Raw genomic sequence first — 25093 nt, 5'->3', positions numbered from 1 at the left:
CTTTCACATTTCAAGACTAGTAATTATTTCACCCTAGAGACAATACAAAAAGCTCCCTAGTTTGACACAGTGTCTCCTTGCTGCATTGAAACTGAAAGATACCATTTTTTATGGTGTAGCCATAAAGAAATTTAGTTTATTTTTCTGAAGAAAACCTCGTGTAGTCCAGTTTCCACTGTTATATACATTTAAGCAGTTACAATAGTGCATGTACATGTCTGTTCTTTTGCAGTAGGGAACACTGTGGTTACAGTTCAAACAGCACTTTGCAATAACCTTTTCAACACGTGTACCTGTACAGGCCAGTTTGATGTACACATGACATACAGTTGTAACACAAGCATTTTACATAAATCTTGTTGATATTCACAAATGACATAATTTATTTACAAAATTCCAGTATGCCCCTTTGTCGCACTAAAAACAAAACATGAGCTCTGCTGTAACAAGATAGCTAGATTTGCTGCATATCAGTAATTCAACTCTCATCACTGCTCAGTCATAAAATTACTAAATTGGTTTGAGTTTCCTTACCATCACATGCTCACTAAGCTTTTCTTGGTACATAATGCACCAGTCTGCGTCCTGCCCAACAACCAATACCATTCTCAAGCATTAGCTTGCCAGCTGCCCTGTTTGCTGTTCTGAACAATGTCTCCTTGAAATTTATAAACAAAGTCCAAAATCAGTAGTTTATAGTCTAACTCTGTGGTTAAATCCTGGAATAAAATTACCATTGCTTTTAGATTGATACCTAGCAGTCATATGTTTAAGAAAAAGAAAAAAAACATTAAGAGAAGTCCTTTTCAAATGTTTGCTGTGTGCCTGCCTCAATTGTAGCTGACATTTCCTCTAATTCTTTTCTCCACCCTTCCCATGCTGTTATTCCCCTCTTCCTCTACATTTCTCTGAATCTACCACCACCTTTGTACTGTCCCCTCGTTTCCGATCTCTTTGCCTATCTCCCCATCTGTATTATCGAGCACTGCTGTTTTTCACTCGCCAATTCTTAAACCATATAGTTATCCTTTCTAGACATGTTCTGCTGGTCACTCCTAATTTCCACTATCAGATTTGTTTCCTGTACTCACTTGAATTACTTCACTTGACCTGTACTCACTTTTTTCTACCTGTACTATTTGGGTATGGGATGCAGCATATAAATAACAATCTGTACTAAGTTAATGTAATTTAAAATTAGCTATTTTTGGTATCATTGTTAATTATTATTACATTGTCAATGATGGCATTAAAATTAACTATCATTATCATGTTCAAAAGTTGTATTATGGTAATGGAGCTGTTTTCCCTGGGTCTCTGCTGAAAATAGGATCTATGTCCAGTTGGACTTTTCCTGATAAACAAATGTCAAATAGTAAAGATAATAAAAATAACTACCAACAAACAGCCTGTTACAGGACACCCTCCATCTCACCAGATCTTCTTTCGGCTGCTCCCATCAGGGGTCGCCACAGTAGATAAACCATTTTTTCCTGTCCTCTGAATCTTGCTGTGTCACACCAGCCACCTACATGTCCTCTCTCACCACATCCCTAAACCTTATCTTAGGCCTTCCTCTTTTCCTGTTACCTGGTAGCTTCATCCTTAACATCTTTTTCCCAATATACTCAGCATCCCTCCTCAGCACATATCCAAACCAATGTAATCTTGCCTCTCTGGCTTTGTCTCCAAACCTTCCAACCTGGGCTGACCCTCTAATATACTTATTCCTAATTCTGTCCATCCCCGTCACACCCAGTGCAAATCTTAACATCTTCAACTCTGCCACATCAAGCTCTGATTCCTGTCTTTTTGTCAATGCCACTGTTTCCAACCCATATAACATAGCTGGTCTCACTACCCTCTTGTAGACCTTCCTTTCACTCTTACTGGTACTCGTCTGTCACAAATCACTCCTGACACTCTTCTCCACCCACTCCATCCTGCCTGTACTCTCTTCACTTCTCTTCCACACTCGCCATTACTCTGAAGTGTTGATCCCAAGTGTTTAAACTCATCCACCTTCGCCACCTCTACTCCTTGGATCCTCACCATTCCTCTATCCTCCCTCTCATTCACACACACACAAATTCTGTTTTATTCCTGCTGACCTTCATTCCTCTTCTCTCTAGAGCATATCTCCACCTCTCCAGGGTCTCCTCCACCTGTTCCCTACTCTCACTACAGATCACAATGTCATCTGCAAACATCATAGTGCACGGGGACTCCTGTTTGATCTCGTCTGTCAACCTGTCCATCACCATTACAAATAAAAAAGGGCTCAGAGCTGAACCTTGATGTAATTCCACCTTAAACGCATCCGTCACTCCCACCACAGACCTTACCGCTGTCACACTACCCTCGTACATATCCTGTACCACTCTTACATACTTTTCTGACACTCCCGACTTCCTCATACAATACCACAACTCCTCTCTAGGCACCCTGTCATATGCTTTCTCTAAATCCACAAAGACACAATGCATTCTCTGTACTTCTCCATAAACACTCTCAAAGCAAACATCGCGTCTGTAGTGCTCTTTCCTGGCATGAAACCATACTGCTGATCACTAATCATCACCTCCCTTCTTAACCTAGCTTCCACTACTCTTTCCCATAACTTCATGCTGTGACTGATCAATTTAATCCCTTTGTAGTTACTACAGCTCTGCACATCACCCTTATTCTTAACAATCGGTACCAAAACACTTTTTCTCCATTCCTCAGGCATCCTCTCACTTTCCAAGATTTCATTAAACAATCTAGCTAAAAACTCCACTGCCATTTCACCTAAACACCTCCATGCTTCCACAGGTATGTCATCTAGACCAACAGCCTTTCCATTCTTCATCCTCTTCATAGCTATCCTTACTTCCTCCTTGCTAATCCACTGCACTTCATGATTCACTATCCGCACATCATCCAGCCTTCTCTCCTTCTCATTCTCTTCATTCATCAGCCCCTCAAAGTACTCTTTCCATCTGCTCAACACACTCTCCTCGCTTGTGAGTACATTTCCCTCGTTATCCTTTATCACCCTTACCTGCTGCACATCTTTACTAGCTCGGTCCCTCTGTCTAGCCAATTGGTACAGGTCCTTTTCTCCCTCCTTAGTGTCTCATCTTTTATACAACTCGTCATACGCCTTATCCTTGGCCACCTCTCTCTTTGCCATGCACCTCATCTTCTTATACTCCTGTATACTTTCTTCATCTCTCTGACAGTCCCGCTTCTTCGCCAACCTCTTTCTCTGTATGCTCTCCTGTACTTCTTCATTCCACCACCAGGTCTCCACCACCAGGTCTCCTTGTCCTCCTTCCTCTTTCCAGATGTCACACCAAGCACCTTTCTAGCCATCTCTCTTACTAGCTCTGCTGTAATTACCCAGCTATTCGGTAACTCTTCACTGCCACCCAGTGCCTGTCTCAACTCTTCCCTGAACATCACCTCACAATTACCATTTTTCAATTTCCACCATTTGATCCTTGGTGCTGCCCTCACACTCATCCTCCTCTTCTTGATCACCAGTGTCATTCTACAAACCACCATCCTATGCTGCCTAACTACACTTTCCCCTGCTACCACTTTACAGTCTCTAATCTCCTTCAGACTGGCCCTTCTACATAAGATATAATCCACCTGTGATCTCACCAGATGATTGTGCTAAATTCCTGAAAGTTTTCATAGAACTCCATGTTAACAAGAACTCTGTTTTGGGCAACTAACTACTGTGCAGTTTGGAGTACTTACTTCCCCGGTATTGGGTATGCCCACAAGTTTTTCTGGAAGAGATAGATAATGTATCCACCAGAGGGCCAATTTTAGAGTTAGTCCTCATGATTATAGCTTCTGTATACTATTGCCCTGGAAACTCCCTTCCCTGTTAAGTCATATAGTTTGCTAGAATGTGTCATGGTGAAAGGCTTGAATTTAGCAAGGTGTGCGAAACTTGTTGCTTATGGAGGTGAAGTAATTCAAACCTGAGGCTTGGTAGTGCTTTCATGTTACTTCCAGCATGGTCAAGAGGCATGTCCAGTCATTTTTAGGGCTCAAAGACTCTTGAAAATGGGACTACTTTCATTTAAGAAGGAAATCATTTTTTTCTACCTGTGCTGATCTTTTCCAAGACAAACTAGGCAAACTTAAAAGTTGTGTACTCCATAAAGTTAGACCCAGAGGTCAGTCCAGTTATCAGGCCAGCATGTAAAGTTCCAATAGCCATGCAGGACAGAGTTAAAGCCAAGCTAGATAAAATGGTGCGTAGTTAGCTTTTGAAATGTAAGCACGTATGTATGCAAGGTCAGTTTGTTAACTAGTTTGTTCGTATTTTATGATGCTGCTATCCGTCCTGATGTGTTTCTGTATATTAAAGCATCTAAACGAAACAGCAGGCCTTCTTGCTATTTGTATTAGAGACAAGCGAGCAGCAATTTGTTTTGTAATATTTCTGTTATCTTATATTAATGTTTTCTTAAAACAAGTGAGAAAAAATCTCCAAAGCCCCTGAAACCTACATACCTGGATTTAAAGACTTAAAACAGACAAACTGCATGCAGTTTATATGACAACATCTCAAGTTTCATCTGACAGCACCAGCTGCGGTACTGACCACAGAAGTCAGCTTCACAGAGGAGTTTTACACTCTCTTAGAAAAAAGCATAGCGTTGACATTTCCCAACCAGAATGAAAGAGTGGGAAGTTCAGTAGTAAACAATTGTGGTGGGTAACCAACATAAATCAACTTTTTAAAAAGAAGGAAACTAAACCCTCCTTAAGTCATACATCAGATATTTGAAACTATGCATAACAATAGTGTGGTTGATATAGCAAAATGTCAGTGGTAAGAAAGTTTACCACAAAAGGTCGACAACACGTTGACAGTCAACTGAGCATGTGTGAGGAAAATCTTCACTGTATGCAAGCAAAGAAACCCAAATAGCATTACTGTTTGTAGGAAGCAAGCCCCCCTGCACCCCCCCATGCCCATTGCTAATTATAATAACACTGAGATTGCACAGTTTCTGGGGAAAGAGAATATTACCCCCACTCAGGGATTGTTGATGGAACACACCTGTCAGCCAACTATGGTCAGTCAAGTAGCTGTTGACATTTTGCTGTGTCGACCAAATTCATGAGTCCCGTGTGTGTATATATGGGTCCTTATTACGAGAGCGAAAGTCCATTTAAGCGAATCCGTGAATGTTGACACGTATTGCGTGAACCGGCATTACAGCGAACGTCAAACAGCGAATTTGGAAATGTCGAATTACCATGGTTGGCCTGTTTGTGGTATAGCTCCATAAGTAAGTGTGTGATAGTTACAGACCTTAGGGTTAGGGTGCAGGTTAAGGTAAGTGCATAGATAGGCAATGTATGTAAGATTTAGTGTAGGGTTAGAAGTAGGGTTTTGTTAAATGTATGTATGTATGTGGATTATTTATTTTGTTTGTGTATATTTTCGTAGGGGAACTGTGCGGTAGTTACGGACCTTAGGGTTAGGGAGGGGTTAAAGACAGTGCATAGATAGTTGTGTATGTGGGGTTAAGTGTAGGGTTAGAAGTAGGGTTTTGGTGGTTTACTTTAGGGTTAGAAGTAGGGTTTGGTTAGATGTCCTTCAAGGATGCATCTGCAGTCCTAACATATGGGTTGTCCTGCCTCAGGCAGCCCTTCGGTCGGCCAGATTCCAAAGTCTGGGTCTGGCCTCGGCTGATGTCGCACTTCACCCGACGTCATAGCTGCAGTGAATTGGGTATAAAGGCATCAGCCGATGCCATTTTCCCCAGTCTTTCTTGCCGCGCGGTGCCCGAAGCAGAAGCTGTTCGCAAGTGCCGGTCGGTCAGATCCAGAGATTACTACTACCGAAGACTTCTAAAAAGCTAAGTACCCCGTTGGGGACTCTTTCTTGCCTCAGCCAATGTCAGAAAAAGTAAATAACTGTTTAACTTGTGGGAAACAAATACCTCATAAGGATTTCCACTCTTACTGCCTTCCTTGCTTAGGCCCAGACCACGACGTAGCAGCTTGTCTAGCCTGTGCTTCCTTCAACCGACGAACACTTAGACGTCGGTCGGAGTTTGCAGAGTTTTTTGGTCCCGCTTTTGCTTACAAAATGCCGTCGGAGACTCCGACTTCACAATTAGTTAAAAAGCGTAAGGAAAAGGACCGACACTCGTGGTCTGCGGTTTCGGCCGAAACCACGGTTATGCCAACCGCGAGTGTCTCGGTTTCGGCTGAAACCGAGTCCACGGTTCTTCCTTCGGCCGAAAGCATGCCTCCTATAGCCGAGGCCTCACACAGCATGGCTGAGTCTGCTACTGAAATTTCCACTGCTATTGCAGGTACACAGGATTTATCAGATACTATTCCTTTAGACATATCTACTCCTGCACGTGGAGCTGCTAGGCCCCCTGCATCTATGTCCATCAAGGCTTTTGCTAGGGCTAAAGCAGCTAAATCTTCTAAGGCCTTGCCTGCTAAAACCCCCTCACACAGGCCTACCTCTAGTTCCCAAATGCTCAGCCTGGCTGAGGATCTCATTTCTTTGATCAGGGGATCCCAACCTCACCCTGACAGGGCCTCTCAACCCCCTCCAGAGAAGAGGCCTAGAGCAGAGCCCCCCGATCCAGTTTCTACAGACTATTCCTCGGATGATTCAGAAAACTCAGAACCTCCAGAAGGCCCATATTCCCCTTATGAGGATTCTGATGCAGAAGACTCCATTCCTTCTGCCTCTCCTCCTGAGGAATTTTCTTTTGGGGAAACCTTACATGCTATGAGAGAGCATTTTCAATGGCAGGGCCAGGATTTCTCAGAGTCAAGGAAAAGGCTAAGGACCTTTTTACATTTACCACAGCACAGGCCTTTAGCCATTCCTCCAGTACTAACAGTTGTGGATGATGCATATAATGATGCTTGTACTGCCCCTGACTCTCTTCCCCCGGCCCCTGCCAAGCCCGATAGATATTACAGGGTCCCGGACACTCACTTTCACTTGTATAAGGCTCCTATTGCAGATCCTGAAACCATTTCACAGGGCCCCAAAGCTGTAGCAGCTGCCTCTGCCAGAACCCCCCTCCCCTCTGAAAGAGAATCTAGAGCATTAGAGAGATGGGGTAAAAAAGTTTATACTTATGCTACTCTTTCGGCTAGGGCCTTAAACTGTCAATTCCACATGATTCAGTATCAGGAATTTTTGTTAGACCAGCTAAATAAAAAACTGTCCTCTCCTGAACCTATAGACCGCAAGTCCCTTCAGGATTTGGTACATAACACTCAACAGGTCAGTAATCATTCCTTAAAATGCGACTATGATGCACTGGAGGCTTCCTTTAGATCAGCTATGACTGGAACAGTGATTAGAAGGCATGCATGGTTAAAGGAACAATCCTTACCAGACCATGTAAAGTCAAAACTCCTAGATGCTCCCATGGAGAAACAAAGTTTGTTTGGTTCCCCTACACAGCAAGTGCTAAAGAAGGTGGAAGAAAAAGCAAAATCTGTCCAAACAGTCAAGGATTTCTTACAGGTCCAGCCTCCAAGGTTTAGTAGAAATTGGCCTTCGAAGAATTGGTCCTTTCCAGACACCTCCAGAGCCCAGAGAGGCAGAAATAGGCGCCCAAGAGGCAGAGGTGCCTACAGGGGACGTCAGTGGCAGCCTAACAACCAGAGAAGTACTGCCACAGATCCAGCTACGACCACTTCCACAGGACAGACACAATGACTTGGCTCTGATACCGCCTACCAGGAAACAACTGGAAGCACCCTTAGGCGGAAAGCTAGCCTTATTTTCCGTAAACTGGCATTACATTACAGGAGACAAATGGATTTTACAGACCATAGACAAAGGCTACAGGTTTTACTTCCACACTCTACCAAAAAAGAGAGGAATGCCAAACCTACCACCAAACCAAAAAACAAACGCTGTAGAACAAATCAATCCCCTACTATGGATGAGAGCTATAGAAAAGGTACCTCCCATGGAACAAGGGCAAGGATTTTACTCCAGACTTTTCCTGGTACCAAGAAAAGAAAACCAGTGGAGACCTATTCACGACCTGTCCGCTCTGAACACATATCTCATTGTTCCAAAATTCAAAATGCTGACCCTACAGCAACTTCTTCCCATGCTGGGCAAGGAGTCTTGGCTGGTGACTCTAGATCTCAAGGAGGCATACCTGCACGTCCCTATACGACCAGATTGCAGAAGATACCTCAGATTTCTTGCAGGATCAGAGCATTATCAATTCTCAGCATTGCCATTTGGCTTATCTACTGTGCCCAGAGTATTCACGAAATGCCTGGCATCAGTAATTGCTCATTGCAGGCTTCAGGGAATTCAGATTTACCCATACCTGGACGACTGCCTAATACAAGCGGACAACAAGACCAAATTAACAAAAGATTTGGAAAAGGTTATACAACTACTACAAGCCCTGGGATACACAGTCAACATGAAAAGTCAAGGCTGGTACCATCCCAAAGGATAACATTCTTGGGTGCAGAACTGGACACATCAAATCAGATGGCATTTCTCACAGCAGAAAAGCAAAAGCAACTACCACTCTATTTCATGGCATTAACAACACAGAACCAGCTTACAGCAAGGAAAGTCCTGCAAGCCCTGGGTTACATGGCATCCTGCATAATATTGATACCACATGCCAGGCTGCATATTAGGAAGTTGCAATGGTACCTAAGGAATGTATGGTCTCAACACAAGCACAGTCTAGAAGCCCAGATTCCAATAATCCCATGCCTTTAACAAGAATTCCTGTGGTGGGCTCAGGCCTGTCGGATGAACAGAGGACTGCCTTTCCACAAACCTCACCCAAGCCAGACTATCACCACGGACGCCTCAGACCTAGGCTGGGGGGCGCACATGGTGGACAAGTGTATACAAGGCCTATGGACACAAGACCAGCTGAACCTTCACATAAATCTAAAAGAGATGCTGGCAGTGAAACAGGCACTACAGACATTCAGACCTTTTCTTCAACAGGGTCATTTGCTGATAAGGACGGACAACACCACAGTCATGTGGTATATCAACAAACAGGGAGGAACACACTAATATCCTCTATGCCGGATGGCAATGGACCTGTGGAATGTGGCTCTGAACCTCAACATTCAACTCCAGGCAATATTTGTGCCAGGAAAAGAAAATATACTAGCAGACACCTTAAGCAGAACTACCACGGATGCCCACGAATGGATGCTGCATCCAGACATCTTCAAAACCATTACAAAGAAATGGGGACTACCAGAAATAGACCCGTTCGCATCCCCACACAACCACCAATTGAGGAAATTCTGCACAAGGACATACCACCCTCTTGCTTGGAAGGTGGACTCCCTATCCTTCAGTTGGGAAAACCTGACAGCGTATGCATTCCCACCTCTTCCTTTGGTGCACAAAGTGCTTCTGAAGATCAAAGAAGATCACCCAAGGATCATCCTGATAGCTCCAGACTGGCCGAGGCAGCATTGGTACCCGCTACTGAGGAGCATGTCTCGGACACACGCATGGCCTCTACCTCTAGTTCCTTTACTGCTAACACAGAACAACTACAAGATCCTACATCCAAACTTGAGCACACTGCAGCTAGCTGCCTGGAACATTACATAAAACAAAATAACCCAGATTTATCTCAGAGTGTTAAGGACATTATCCTGGAGGCTCGCAGACCCTCCACAAGGAAGACTTATTCAGCCAAATGGAAAAGATACCTCATTTGGAGTGCAGCAAAAGGAGAAAATGTATCATTAGCAAACTTAGCTAACATCCTGGAATACTTAGCCGAACTTTTCCACAATGGCCTGTCTTACTCCTCCATCAAGATTCATGCATCAGCAATTTCAGCAGAATACAACATGGATCCTCCAGTCTTCTCTCATCCTCTACTCAGGCAGTTTCTGAGAGGAATTAAAAATGTAAAGCCTCCAAGGAAGCCACCTTTGCCTACATGGGACCTTAACTTTGTGCTGGAAAAGCTAACACTTCCCCCTTTCGAGCCAGCAGCAACAGCAGAATTACAGTTCTTATCTTGGAAAACTGCTTTGCTGCTTGCAATCACTTCAGCAAGAAGGGTCTCAGAATTACAGGCATTAATGGCAGTACAGCCCTTCCTTATCTTCCATCAGGATAGAGTGTCCTTGAGAACCAACCCTTCTTTTATGCCAAAAGTGGTCTCCAGGGTATCATTGAACCAAGCAATCCACCTACCAGCATTCTTCCCCAACCCACAGAACAGGGGGGAAAGGTTACTACATACCTTGGATGTGCACAGGCAGTTGCGCTACTATCTGGACAGAACCAAGACCAACAGAAAAACTGACCAGCTTCTGGTAGCATATGCAACAGGAATGGAAGGAAAAGCAATTTCAAAACAGACAATCTCAAAATGGATAGGAAATTGCATTAGATTTTGTTACTCCTTTCATGGAAAGGCAACTCCAGAAAACATCAGACCTCACTCCACAAGGGCTACAGCCACTACTACAGCTTTCCTACGAGGAGTGGCTACCAAAGACATTTTAGTAGCTGCTACTTGGAGCTCCGTGCATACATTTGCCAAGCATTATAATCTACCTTTATACTCCAGATCCCGAGCAGGTTTTGCAACTGCTGTTTTGCAAGGGATCTTAACTACACCATAATCACCTTAGTGCCTCCTCCCCCAGTTTGGCTATGGTATTCTACCCATATGTTAGGACTGCAGATGCATCCTTGAAGGACATAGTACAGTTTTGTATCTACCATAAATGTAGATGTCCGAGAGGTATGCATCTGCAGTCAGGATTACCCACCCTCCTTCCCCTCTGTGGTACTCCTAGGGTATTTGCCCATCTTGTAGCTAGCTGGGGGAATCTATTATGGTGTATTTGTTTGTATATATGTACATACATGTTTATATGGTTTGCTCTCTACTATTTGGAATCTTTTGCATTTATCTAAATTTAGCCTTCCTAGAGGGCACCTGGCATCTGGGGCAAGAAACACTGAGGAAAATGGCGTCGGCTGATGCCTTTATACCCAATTCACTGCAGCTATGACGTCGGGTGAAGTGCGACATCAGCCGAGGCCAGACCCAGACTTTGGAATCCGGCCGACCGAAGGGCTGCCTGAGGCAGGACAACCCATATGTTAGGACTGCAGATGCATACCTCTCGGACATCTACATTTATGGTAGGTACAAAACTGTACTTTTATGTATGTGGTTTATTTATTTTGTGTAGGTAAGTAGTATGTAGCGGGTGGTGGAGTTGGCTGACTGACAGTTCGAGATTTAAAATTTTGCGGTTTAGTGCGTTCGGTATTCTCGCGGTTAGTGCAATACGTGTCTGTGTTTAGGTATTCGCTCAAAAGTACTTTCGCTCTGGTAATATAGACCCACATTTGAGTAGCCTGTGGTCTGTAGTTCTTCCCTCCCTTGCCTGGAAGAAAAAAGGAATCTGCCAAGGGGTCTTTGGGTATCAGGCCAGCTTCTTTTATGCCTCAGCTGCTGGTAGCTTACACTGCTTTGACCACATGTTGTTCCTCAGACTGCAAATTTTTTTTGTCCAGTTTTCTTGGTGTAGCCACGACAGTCACCATACCAGAGCAAGAACAGGGACAAGGATTTTATTCAAGACTTTTCTTGGTCCCAAGAAAGGACAAGACCTGGAGACCAATACTGGACCTATCTATTCTAAACACATTTCTGGATATACCAAAATTCAAAATGTTGACTCTACAGCAACTTCTGCCCTTGCTGGGCAAGAATGCTTGGCTGGTGACATTAGACCTAAAAGAGGCATACCTGCATGTCCCAATAAGAAAGTCATGCAGAAGATACCTCAGATTCAAGGCTGGCTTAATGCATTACCAATTCTCTGCACTGCCCTTTGGCTTATCTACTGCGCCCAGGGTCTTTACAAAGTGCCTGGCACCAGTAATTGCATTTTGCAGACAAAGTAGTATACAAATATATCCTTATTTAGATGACTGTCTCATTCAAGCAAAGAACAAGGACACTCTTATTCGACATCTGGCGTTTGTGAAAAGGCTTCTAATATGCCTAGGGTACACAATAAATGAAAAGAAATCACAACTGGTACCCTCTCAAAAGATAACATTCCTGGGTGCAAGCTTGAATACAACTGCCCAGATGGCTTACCTCACGCCAGGCAAGCAAAGGCAAGTGACTACTTACTTCAAACTGATGGCAACAAAAACCCAGTTATCTGCAAGACAAATTCTGCAGGCTCTGGGCTTCATGGCATCCTGCATCCTACCGATTCCATATGCAAGACTGCATATGAGGAAACTTCAATGGTACCTAAAAAGCTTATGGAGTCAACATTGTCACTGTCTGGAAATAATGATTCCTCTCATTCCCTGCTTACAGCAGGAATGTCTATGGTGGGCGAAAGCATGTCACCAAAACATGGGACGGGCCTTCACTCTATCCCCTGCTAGCCAAACCTTAACAACAGATGCATCAGATTATGCCTGGGGGGCCCACATGGTGGGAAGATGCATTCAGGGCATATGGACCCCAAAACAAATGCATCTACATATCAACCAGAAAGAGATGCTAGCTGTTCAAAATGCCCTGACAGCCTTCAAGGACTTACTTCTTCCAGGACAACTACTGATAAAGATGGTCAACACCACGGCCATGTGGTATATAAACAAGCAGGGGGGCTTGCAGATTAGCCATGGCACTGTGGGACACAGCTTTGACTTACCAAATACATCTTCAAGCTCAATTCCTGTCAGGAAAACAAAATACTCTGGCAGACGATTTAAGCAGAAACCTTATGGACCCTCACGAGTGGAAACTAGATCCACAAGTCTTCAGCATAAAAACAAGGAAATGGGGGAGCCTGGATATAGATCTCTTTGCCTCTCCTCAAAATTATCAGTTGAAAAGATTCTGGACAAGGGCTTTTCACAGACAAGCATGGAAAGTGGACGCCCTGTCCTTCAGTTGGAAAAACCTATCAGTTTATGCCTTTCCTCCTCTGCCTCTTCTTCCCAAGGTCCTCCTAAAAGTCTGACAAGAGAAACCAAAGATGATACTAATTGCCCCGCACTGGCCCCACCAATACTGGTACCCAATCCTAAGGAACTTGTCTCAATACCCAGCTTGAATCTTACCTCGAAGACCTCAACTACTGTCCCAGCAAAACAATCCAATCCTGCACAATCAACCCCAGACACTGAACCTGGCAGCATGGCTGAAAGCAACTGATGCAGCACCCAAGACTTTGGAATTCAGGCCGACTGAGGGCAACCTGCCAGCAGATTACCCAAATGTAATGACTGCAACAGTGAATACACTCTAACATCTACATTTATGGTACATGTACACAACTGTACTTTCCCGGGAGCAAGCTTGAATGCAACTTCCCAAGTGGCTTTCCTCACGCCAGAGAAACAAATTAATTTGACAACCTACTTCAAACAAGTGGCCACATAAACCCTGCTATCTGCAAGGCAAATACTACAAGCTTTGAGGTTCATGGCCTCCTGCATTCTTCTAATTCCATATGCAAGACTGCATATGAGGAAACTACAATGGTATCTTAATAGCCTATGGTGTCAACATTCACAGGATCTAGAAGCAATGATTCCTATCATACCTTGCCTATGCCTAGAGTTCCTTTGGTGGGCAGAGGCCTGTCACCAAAACAAGGGACTACCATTTACACTACCACCTGCTGCCCAAACCCTAACAGATGCATCAGACTATGCATGGGGGGCTCATCTGGCAGGGAAGTGCATTCAGGGCAAATGGAACCCAAGTCAAATGAACCTGCATATCAATCAGAAAGAAATGTTAGCTGTACAGAATGCTCTGACAGTCTTCAAGGACCACATTCTTCCAAGTCAGTTAATGCTAAAGAAGGACAACACCACTGTTATTTGGTACATAAACAAACAGGGGGGTACACATTCTTATCCCCACTGCAGACTAGCCATGGCATTGTGACACACAGCCCTGAGCTACCAAGTGCATCTACAAGCTCAATTCCTGACAGGAAAACTAAATACACTGGCAGATGAACTAAGCAGAAAACTCGTGGACCCACATGAGTGGAAACTGGAACCAAGGATTTTCAACATGTTGACAAGCAAATGGGGGAGCCAGATATAGATCTGTTTGCCTCCCCCCAGAACTATCAATTGGACAAATTTTGCACAAGGACTCCCCACAAACGAGCTTGGAAAGTGGATGCTCTGTCCTTCAGCTGGAAAAGCCTATCAGTTTATGCCTTTCCTCTTCTGCCTCTGCTCTCCAAAGTACTACTGAAGATCAAACAAGACAAACCAAGGACGATTTTGATTTCACCAGACAGGCCACGCCAACACTGGTACCCTCTCTTGCGCAGCATGTCACTGTTGGCCTCGTGGCACCTGCCTTAGACTCTTACCCTATTGTCTCAGCAGGAGAACCAGATTCTGCACCCTTAGCTTCAAACACTGAACCTAGCAGCCTGGCTAATTACCTAATCTCTCCTTTACCATCACTCAGTAAACCAGTGATGGATATCATTTTAGAGGCAAGGAGGCCTAGTACTAGAAAATCTTATGCTGAATAATGGAAAAGATTCTGTGCCTGGAACCAATCTCAAGGGATGAGCACATCAGTGCCCAATTTATCTCAGATTTTACAATACTTAACTGAGATGCTTCACAAGGGCCTGTCTTTCTCCTCCATCAAATTTCACGCCTCAGCCATTTCAACTCATTATAACATAGAACTTCCCCTCTTCTCTCATCCACTGCTCAAGCAGTTTCTCAGAAGGGCCAAAAATTTACGACCACCCAGGAGAGCTCCAACCCCAGCCTGGGACCTCACCTTTGTCTTGGAGAAACTCACTCTTCTTCCTTTCGAGCCAGCTGCTACTCAAGACTTAAAATTCCTTTCTTGGAAAACGGCTTTCCTTTTAGCAATCACTTCTGTGGATTAGGAAAGAAGATTGGCAAATGAATGGGCTGATTTAAGGGCCCAAGGTGGTATCCATTGTGGCCCTTAATCAGCCCATTCATTTGCCAATCTTCTTTCCTAATCCACAGAACAAAGGGGAATGGATACTGCACTCTTTAGATGTACACACACAATTTAGATTCAACTTGGAGAGGACTAAACCTCAAAGGAAATCTGAACAACTGCTGGTGGCATTTGCTGCAGGGGCAGAGGGGAAAGCTATTTCAAAGCAAACCATTCCCAAATGGATAGGACATTGCATACATTTCTGCTACAAGCACCATGGAAAACCTATCCCACAGGGGATCAGACCCCACTCAGCTAGGGCTGCATCTACCTCTACAGCCTTTCTCAGAGGTGTCCCTACCAGGGACATCCTAGATGCTGCTACCTAGAGTTCTGTACATACTTTCAACAAGCATTACCATCTGTCAGTTTTCTCTAAATCCAGAGCTGGCTTTGCCACTGCAGTCTTGCAGGGCCTTATAGCTGGTCTTAATGCTATCTAAATTTCTCCTCCCATCCTTAGCTTTGGGAATCTACCCAAATGTGATGACTGCAACAGTGAAATACGAAGAACATAGTACAGTTGTGTACACTTAAATGTAGATTTCGAGTGTATTCACTGTTGTAGTCCTGGTTACCCCTCTTTCCAGCCCCCTTACTTCTTTTGGCTATACCTCTACTCTCCTTTACTATGCTCAAAAGCTTTTTGGTGTATTTGCTTTTTTGTTGGAAGGGTATAACCTTGTATATTTATAGATTTAATTACTTTCCATTGGGGGGCACCTGACATCTGGGGCAAGAAAAACTGATGTAATGGCTTGTACCCCAGACAACCTGACCTCATGGAAGAAGGGACAGCAACTTATGCAGGACCCAAGACTTTGTTAATCAGACCGACTGAGGGCTACTGCAAGCAGATAACCCAAATGTGATGACTGCAACAGTGAATACACTTGAACATCTACATTTATGGTAAGTGTACACAACTGTACTTTCTTTTTAATGGACTTGGGTCATTTTTCTCGTCTGTATATTCAGTACTTTACTGTTGGTGTATTTTCCATGCTTATTTACACACTGTTTTTGGCTTTGTATTTAGTGTATTTCATGTGATTTGTATTGTACTAATGTGCATTAATTTGTGCTTTGGCACTTTGGTCATGGCTGAAGAGAGTCCTTGTACCAGTCCACACACCTAGTCAGTAAAAGCTCAAAAAAAGTTGCAAGTATATTGCAGATGGCATATTTGTTATATTTAGAAATACATTTTTCACAATTTTGCCTTTGTGTGCAACTGAAGAATGCTTGCCCAGGTCTCATTTTGTAATTGACATTCAGGCAAATCATTATGCATAAATTCTGTAGTTCCTGACAGTTATGAAACCAGACTTTAGATAAAATGTCATTGCTAATCTATAAGTACTTACACAAGTGCATGGATCATGCTATCCCAAACAGAACCAAGATGCTATCCTCCTAAAAAAGGAAGCCAATCTGGTGGCCACTGCCATAAACAAACTATACAACAGAAGGAAGAAACTTGCAAAAGAGAGGAAAATCCCGTGGGTGGAGGAGCTCCCTGGTTAGTCTCAGTAAGAAGCTGAGATCCCTTATAAGATCCTCCAAAGCTAGCTACAAAAACAAATTTGCTACTAAGGGCAGCCACAAAGCATTCTATAGCTATGTCAAGAATCTCTATGCAACACCCAGATCTGCTCTGAGTTGTAGCACAACTCACGAAAATTGCAGAACCAACTGATATTGCCAACATCCTGGCAGATAGGTTCAGTGCTAACTTTACCCTCCTCTCACCACTTTACCCTCCTCTCACCCCCTAAAGGGCCCCTATCTATACAGGAAGATTGCAGAGTCCCTGTAATCATATCTATGCAGGTAAAAGCTGTACTCTCTAAAACCAAAAACACAGAGTCTATGGGACCGGACAACATCCCAGGCTGCGTTTTACACGAACTTCAGAACGAACTGGCTCCCCACCTAAGCACCATGTTCAATCATAGTCTCATGTTAGGCTTTGTGCCCACTGAATGGCACACAGCAACAGTCATCCCACTCCACAAAGGGGTAGACACCACTGATCCTGGGAACTATCGCCCTGTTAGCCTGATGAACCTGGTCTGCAAGGCCATGAAACGTATCATCATGGAACTCTTAAACAAAGACATTGGTAACCTCCAAACTCTGGACCCCACCCAGTTCGGGTTTGTAAAAGGCAGCTCGTGCCTTCTGAACCTGATCGACTTTTTTGAGGCAGTCACCAAAGCCTTAGACGAGGTAAGGTTGTTCACACAGCCTGTCTTGACCTCGCCAAGGCTTTCAACACCATCCCCCATACTGGAATTATAGCTAAACTCCCTAAACTTGGTATAAATTCCTATGTCACAAGATGGGTTGCCAACTGGCTTACTGACAGAACCCACACTGTAAAAGTTGCAGACTCCAAATCTGACTTCAAACCAGTGACAAGTGGAGTACCACAGGGTCCAGTCCTGGGACCTCTCCTGTTTGGTATCTACTTCTCTGAAGTGCAGGCTAACACAGAAGGCCTCTGGCTAATGATGTTCGCAGATGACTGCAAACTAGGTGCCGTAGTTGAGTCCCCAAATGATGTGGACATCCTACAGAAGGGCCTCACTGAGGCAGATGCCTGGTGTCAAAGGCATGGCCTCAAGCTCAGTGCTCAAAAGTGCATTGTCACCCCCTTTGGTAAAAACTCTGTACCTATGAACTATCACGTAAATGGCAGTCTACTTAATGAATGTGTGATAAGAGACCTTGGGACCCAGGTGGACAGTAGTCTCTCCTTTGATAATCACATTGCCACAGTAGTCAGGAAATCCTTCTATGTTTCACATCTCATCACAAAAGGGTTCTCATCCAGGAAAAAAAAGGTCCTTGTTGCCCTCTACTTGGCACTCTTTAGACCCATTATACAGAAGTACCTCACAAAGAGGATTGCTGGCCGCAAACAGATGCCCTACACTGACCGTCTCAAAAAAACTCCAGCTTTACTCTGTAGCATATTGCCTACTCCAAGGAGATCTCTGCCTAAATATAAAGCTATGTTAAACCCAGAGCTTTTGGACATACTACACCTAAAGAAATCCCAATCCCTCCAAGCTACACCCTGTAGGGACATAAACCTTGTCGCCCCAATAAACATGACATGCTGGGAGGATAGATTTCTGTTCCAGAGACTTCCTATACTCTGGAACAAGCTACTCCTCTATGTCAAGCAAAGTTCATTAGCACTCTACAAGAAAAATCTTGAGTGGATGGGAAATATGAAATACACCCCGGGGATCACTTCTGTGGCTCTGCTCGACAGGGGCACAGGAAATTAACTTTCTTGGGTGGCGTAAGCCAGGGAACCTTGTTGGCTAGGCTTACCTAGGCCCTTGGGCCGATAGCCTAGTACCTACCTATGAACCTAACATAATTAGGAGCATCTGTGTGTGCTTAAAAATATTTGTCGTTACACTTTTTTGTAGCTGTTTCAGTTGAAGAGTTATGAACATTTGCTTCAGTTATGTTTTTTTTTTTTTTTAAAGATTTTCTGAAAAATAACTCAAATGTGCCATTGTTCCTATGGAGCAAGTTACCAGTCCGCATTCCTGAGCTCCTGTGGCTTGATTGAGTTAAAGCAGTGTTTAAACTGTGTGAAGGGTTTTGCATTCTAGTGGTTCACTGGTAGGAGTTAACATGACAGTAAAGTGAGTACATACCAGTGCTTTACAGGGAATCAAGGTTTTATGGTCAACTGTTAACTGGATATATGTTTTAAGTGTACCAATTAATAGTGGGCTTTAGAGATTCAGTTACCTTCACATTGAAGGAGACCTAATAAATTGATCAGGATTTGTTGACATTGGTGGTGGTAGTGAAGGTTTTTTTATTTTACAAAATTTCCAGTTTTGTATGATTTATTGCATTGCATTCTCTGCACCTTACTTTTTTTCTAATCCTAATTCCTTATTGAGTTAATTTGATTTACCTGCTTTGAAGTTCAACATAACTCACAGGTTGTGCAACTGACAGTTGTCACCAGCTCTGTATTCCTTTCAACTTGCCTCTTAAGAGCCATGTTTCTCTGGAGGCGTGCTTCTGGAAGCCCCCCCCCCAACCAAGCATGTCTCTGATAAGAGGTCCTCAGTTGTGGCTGCATTTGCAGTCTGGAAAAAAACAACTGTTCCAGAGTACATTTTAGAAGTATATCCCAGCCATATCTAATGCAATGTTTCATGTCGAACCATTGACGATCATGTATCTAAGTGCCTGTGGATTGAAGGGAAAAAAAAACAGAACAACTTTCAATGAACAATGGATTAGAGTTTTTGTAGGGGGTTAAGCCCCACTGTGCCTACCTTGTGGAGCACACCTCAACACCCCAAGGCTTTTATATATGTACTTATAAATCGCACAAAAAAGTAACATAACTTTTAATTACACTGTGGATTTTAAACTTTTGGTATAAGCATCTCTTAGTTTTTACAAAAACAAATTTTCAAGCAAGTTGTGGACATTACAGTTTTTGAACAAACAACTGTTTGTTTTATCCCTGCTCGTGGTTCCAGTTACTTTTTGTTTTTTCCAGTTTTGCCTTATTAGTAACGGACTTGTCACTACACTGATACTGTTGCATTGCGTTTATAAATCGCACAACAGTGGAGAAAACAGAAACTCCACTTTTGCTAAAAGTTTGGGCAATTTGAACTTGATCCACCAGCATTTGTACACACGGTTATTGATCAGCTTCTTCCCCTAATACAAACCAGCAGATGCTGCTTCTGGAACACAGGCTGGTACACACAGCTCAACGTATGGACACACAAAATCTGAAGCGAGTCTGGAACACAGGCTGGTACTCACAGCTCAGTGTATGGACATATGAAATCTGAGGCGAGTCTGGAACACAAGCTGGTACTCTCAGCTCAATGTATGGACACATGAAATCTGAAGCGAGGAACTGAGATTTTAGTGCATGCCAATCCAAAGTGGGTTGCATAGTAGTGTAGCAGTTGGTGTTTGGCTTTCTTGTTAATGTCCCTGCTGGTGCATAAAGACATGCAGCTTGGCAGATTGGTAATGTAAATTGTGTCTGGGCGTTTTGTGCATATGTGTGTGTCCCGGGATGGGCTGGTACCGCTCAGGAGGGTTTTGCAATCTTATGGCTGTTTCTTGCTGGGGTAAGCTTTGGCTCTGCTGCAGCCTTGTGTGTCGGGTGAAGTGAATGTGAGGAAATGAGGGGAAAAATGTGATCTTATATTTTTCCACTGCATAGCTGTTTTCTGACAGGTCTTGCATGTAATGTATTTAAGCACTGTTAATTTTCCATGTTCTGCAAATGAGTGATATCCATTTGCTTGATATACAAGGTATTACTAATTATAGTTTTGTTTTTTTACTGTTTATTAGATTACCACCTGAGGATTATAGTCTCAGATTTCTCTACTTCACTGGCATATCTGTTTAGTCACAACGTTAAGACTACTTGGCTTAAAGTTTACAAATAGATTGAAGAGCCACGTGAGCAGCTTGGCTCCATGTCTTAAGTTCATGCTAAGGACTGCCACCTCCTTTAAGGCTGCAGGCTTTATAAAGCTTTATCTGTTGTCTGTTCCACAGTGTTTTAGCTGCTTTGTAGGTCATGATGACTTGCAAATACAAGTGTTGAAATGTACATTTCATAAAAACACTTTTTTTTTTTACCCCAAAGGTATAATTTCCTTAAATTAAGAGCACTTGATTCACTAGGATTCAGAATTAGTAATTAAAGAATACAACATGCTTGTTTTAGCTAACATAAACGTATGCTGTAATTTGCCGATTCTGTTGTAGAAGACAAAACTTAAATTCAGAGAGTAAGGATAAAGTAAGCAATATTTTGTTGTTGGTGGGAAAAATCGTCTTTATAAATTTTTACTTTAATGGTTTCATTTTGTTAATGTGTCACATTTGACATTTTGATTTATTCGTATGATCCCAGGTATTGGATGATGCTGCAGAAACTGGGCCGAGTTTGCAGAAATGCATTATTCACATGTACTTTTGTTCAGTTAGCAATTTGAATTAAAATAAGACGTCATTATAGTAAATGGAATCTTTTCCTTTTTTCAGTGTTCCCCACTTCAGTGGAGACTGCACATTCATTCTGGCAGAACTGAGCCTGAAATTGATGTCGGCTTTTGAATTTTGGACGTAAAGCTCAGGTACACTTGCACACTGACAACAGAATGGCACAGCAGACAAGTGTGGGGGACCTTCTTCATCTACTGAAGTCCTCAGAACTCCAGGTGCTAGAAGATGTCAAACTATGCATCACTGATAACCTTAACACAGGTAAGGTGCATAGTTCAAGCACTGAGAGCCTAAGTAAATAATTGAAGTGTATTGCTTCATAGAGAAGTAGGTATATGGGTAATTTGAATGTTTTGCAAGTTGAAGTACTGTTAAATTATTTTTTTTCTTGAATGCATTTTGTTAGGAAAATGTATACAATAAAAAAAAAAAAACGTGAAACATGCTACTCTCTTATCCTTCCTTGCCATATACTAATGGGGCATTGCTGGCCAATCAGTGCCCTTTTTCTGTGTTCCCTAAGTTGTGAGGAATTGTTTCTGCAATGGTCTGTCAGTGCAGTGACAGTTTTAACACTTCTGCAGTAGCGTGGGGAGAGGGGACTGTCACTTCCTCTTGGACTACAAAAGAAAACCCTGAACAAAGGCCTGTGATTTAGCTACTTTTCTGGCTGTAGCTGTATATCTTCTGGATATAGTATAAAACAAGCTGAGCCAGACATAAATGAAGGTGAGTAGAGACAGAAAAGAAGCAGTCCTTTTACATAAGGTAAGAAACATAACAGTGACCCATACAAATCCCATTGTATGTCAATGGCATGGGAATTCACAGTTACTTTCCTACATGTGGCATGAGTCATACAAAACATTATGGGAAAGAGAAAGGGTTGAGGTAGAATAAGATCACATTGATACATCAAGCACCATTGGTATCCATGTTGTGGAAAACTGGCTAAAATTACAAGTGAAGCACTTAGATTGGTTTTTGAGGTTTGTTAAAATAGGTCAGGAAACAAAGAATGAAAAAAAAAAAAAAGATTTTTTTAGTTCTAGAGTGGAGTTTTCCTTTAAAGATATGTCTGAGTTTCTTTTAATGTTGGAAAATCCACCAGGAAAATAAAATCCCTACAGCACCAGGAGTACTGTGGCAGATCGTAAGACACTTTTTTGATATTTAGAGTGGAAATGCATAGTGTTTTCAGCTTGGATAAGAGAACTCCAGTTGCTGTCGGCAATTTTACAAAGTACAAAACAAAATCTTAACAGTACTATATTGGGTAAGGAATATGTTGCAGGTAATTAGACATTACGTTTACTGACATACTTTATTGTAGGTATCTGAGAGTGGAAGAGAGAGATTTTGTTGCTGCTGAAAATTGTGGAGGAAAAACAGAATATTAACCGATCACAAGACATTTTGTTATGCACAGTGATATGTTACTTTTTTAGTGGGAAAGGGGGATCCTTCTATATGAATTTTTACAAAGAAAGAAAAAAAAATCCTAAACTTGCTACATGGCCTATCAATAATACGGTGACATACAGTCAGATTCTACTTTTAGCCAGAATAGTTTTTTTTTTGAGTGGGGAAAAAAAGGTTATTAAATTTTGTGTCTTTCCACACAGTATTTGGAAGCAGTTAGTGTATTAAACACCAGGCTTTATATTTTAACAGTGAGAAACTATTGATCTGATGATGTCCTTTTCATCCAACTCTGTGCATTTTTCAGACTTGGATCCCAGTATCAAGCTTCTCCCTCTACCCATAATGCTCTACACCTTCCCCAGCTTCATCAGATCTCATTTGCCGCCTATTGGTTTCAGACATGGATTCTCAGTCTTGAGTTTGAGAAATGATGGCGGTGAGTTTAATTTTTCACTTTGTTAATAATCTGATTTACATTCATTGCTGGTAGTTTATCTTCTCTTTCCTACCCTCCCAGTTAGATTTTCCCAGGGCCGTCGGCACCTCTGCTTCTGTTTGCACTCTTAATGTGTTTCACTTTGTATTAGATTCAGTTATTTAAAAAAAAAAAAAATTTCTAATAGTTAAAGTTTATCTTAAATTTTGTCTTTTGTGTGATCTGTTGGCTTTGGACTGTATCTTTTCCATTTTTAGAGTTATGTCAGGTAAACCAGCAGGATTTAAGAGCTGCTGAGATTGTGGGCACAAAATTCCCCAGTTTGATGTGTATATTGCTTAGGACCAGATCATCTGCGATCGCTTGTGACATTTGTGAGAGCTTTAATCTTCAAGCCATTAACAATTGTAGAAACAAGTTGATATTGAAAGGACTTTTGCCATCTTCATCCTCTTCACCAGTGGCTTGAACCCCCTCTAAGAGTCGTGCTGGGTCTTCGGAGTTCAGGAAAAGTCCTCAAAAGTCCTTAGGGGCATACCTTGAAGCCTCCTCCAAAATCATCTAAGACCTCAGATCTGATCATGCTGGATCCAGGACCTACTTCTGCCCCATCGGATCCAAAACACACTTTGGATCTGACCAGAACCATTACTTAAGTTAGTTCTCTTAGGCCATCTACGTCTACCTTGGATTGGAAGACTTCATATCTGAGAGTTAGGAGCCAAACACCTGAGTATTCTATGAGAGCAGTATCTCCAGTGTTGTCCTCTAAGTTATTACAAACTTCCACCAAACATTCAAAGCTTGAATCCATAGCTTCCTCAAGGTCCTCTTGGGGCCTATTTGATGTTGATATAGACAGGATAATGCGGAGGTTCCTCAGTGCTCAAATTCATTTGGGGGTTGCCAGCTCCGTCCCCTCTCAGATCTGAGTGCCCTTGCTAAACTGATTCAGTCTCCTTCTCCGATCCGGCCAGTGATCTCAAAGCCCCAGGATCTTATGTACCCAGGAGAGTTGGCTTTTGGTCCAAGGAAGCTTCTTTCCTCGACCCCGATGGCTACCTTGGCAAGCCATGCTTCGATTTCATCAAATCAGAGTGGGTCTTGGATCCATGATGTGAGTGTTGGATCTGGGGGTGGGGGTTCAGCTCTGACCTTCTCACATCCGTGCCTTCCTCTGTGCTTTGGCCCTTGACAGCTTTGGTCTGATTTTATTTTGGAGATCACGGATCAGGAGTTGTTCCCGTCCTTTCTTCTTAGACTGTTTTGGCTCCAGGGCAGATGGGGGGTAGTTTCTCTGGGTTCATATGCTTTCCAGATTGTAGAAACTGCTTTCTCTTCTCAGAGAGCTGACCTCCCTTATCTCCGATCTTTCCCTTCATCCTTCACTAGATCAGAGTGCTGAGTTCATCATTCCTATCATTCCTGTCCAGGATCAGCCTACCTCAAGAAGGCTCCACTGCCTTCCCCCTGAGGAAGCCCCCCTTTCTTCCAATACCTTCCCTGAACACCCTACAGAGGAGGTTCCTTGAAAGAAAATGTGCAAGACGAGGCATATAGACTTCCAGATGGAGTCCCTCACCGAAGACGTAGACTTTGATGAGGGAGAAGGATCCCCCATGATCACCACGAGATGTGTCCTTTGGAGACATCTTGGAGATCCTTAGAAAGGTGGCTGGTCAGCCCAACCTCCTCCTCTTCTGAAGAGGTTTGTGTTTGGAAGCTTTCGGGGTGGGCCCATTTATGTCTTGGGTGACACCCCTGCTGGATAAACTCATTGATTGTTTCTCGCTGGGCTTGGAAGGAGCCAGACAATCTAATCAGTCCTCCAGCACCCTGACAAATTCCTTGATCCCCCCTAAAGACAGACTGCATTGGACGAAAGGTGCTTCTGTTGATGGCATTGTGGTGGCAGCAGCCACTAAAAGGAGCTAGCCGAACAAAGCTCCTCTGTCCATTGGCAAACGGGCAATTTCGAGCAGTGGACAGGATTGGTAAGTTCATGTATGCCTCCGCTACCTTTGAGCTGAGATAGTTAAATTACTTGGCACATTTCACTTGATTGCAGAGAGATTTGGACAAGGAACTTTCCATCTCTCTTGCAGAGACTGTTGGATGAGGACTTTAAGAAAGCTTCTCCCCAATTGGCAACTCA

The 25093-nt window shown here is 43.0% G+C and overlaps 1 protein-coding gene across 1 annotated transcript in view; it reads left to right on the top strand.

Annotated features, from left to right (window-relative positions):
- The window catches only part of LOC122791053 (hamartin-like), a 569544-nt gene that overhangs the window by 145574 nt on the left and 398877 nt on the right, over positions 1 to 25093 (top strand). The window contains exon 2 of the mRNA XM_044058830.1: positions 21117 to 21338. Within this exon, the coding sequence (XP_043914765.1) occupies positions 21233 to 21338 (106 nt within the window). The 5' untranslated portion in view covers positions 21117 to 21232. The remainder of the gene's footprint in view (positions 1 to 21116; positions 21339 to 25093) is intronic.

Source organism: Protopterus annectens, chromosome 16.part0 (genome assembly GCF_019279795.1).
Source record: "Protopterus annectens isolate FY-2018-M chromosome 16.part0, PAN1.0, whole genome shotgun sequence".
NCBI lineage: Eukaryota > Metazoa > Chordata > Ceratodontiformes > Protopteridae > Protopterus > Protopterus annectens.
Note: the sequence above shows the minus strand (reverse complement) of the source record. Positions and strands in the feature narration are given on the sequence as shown.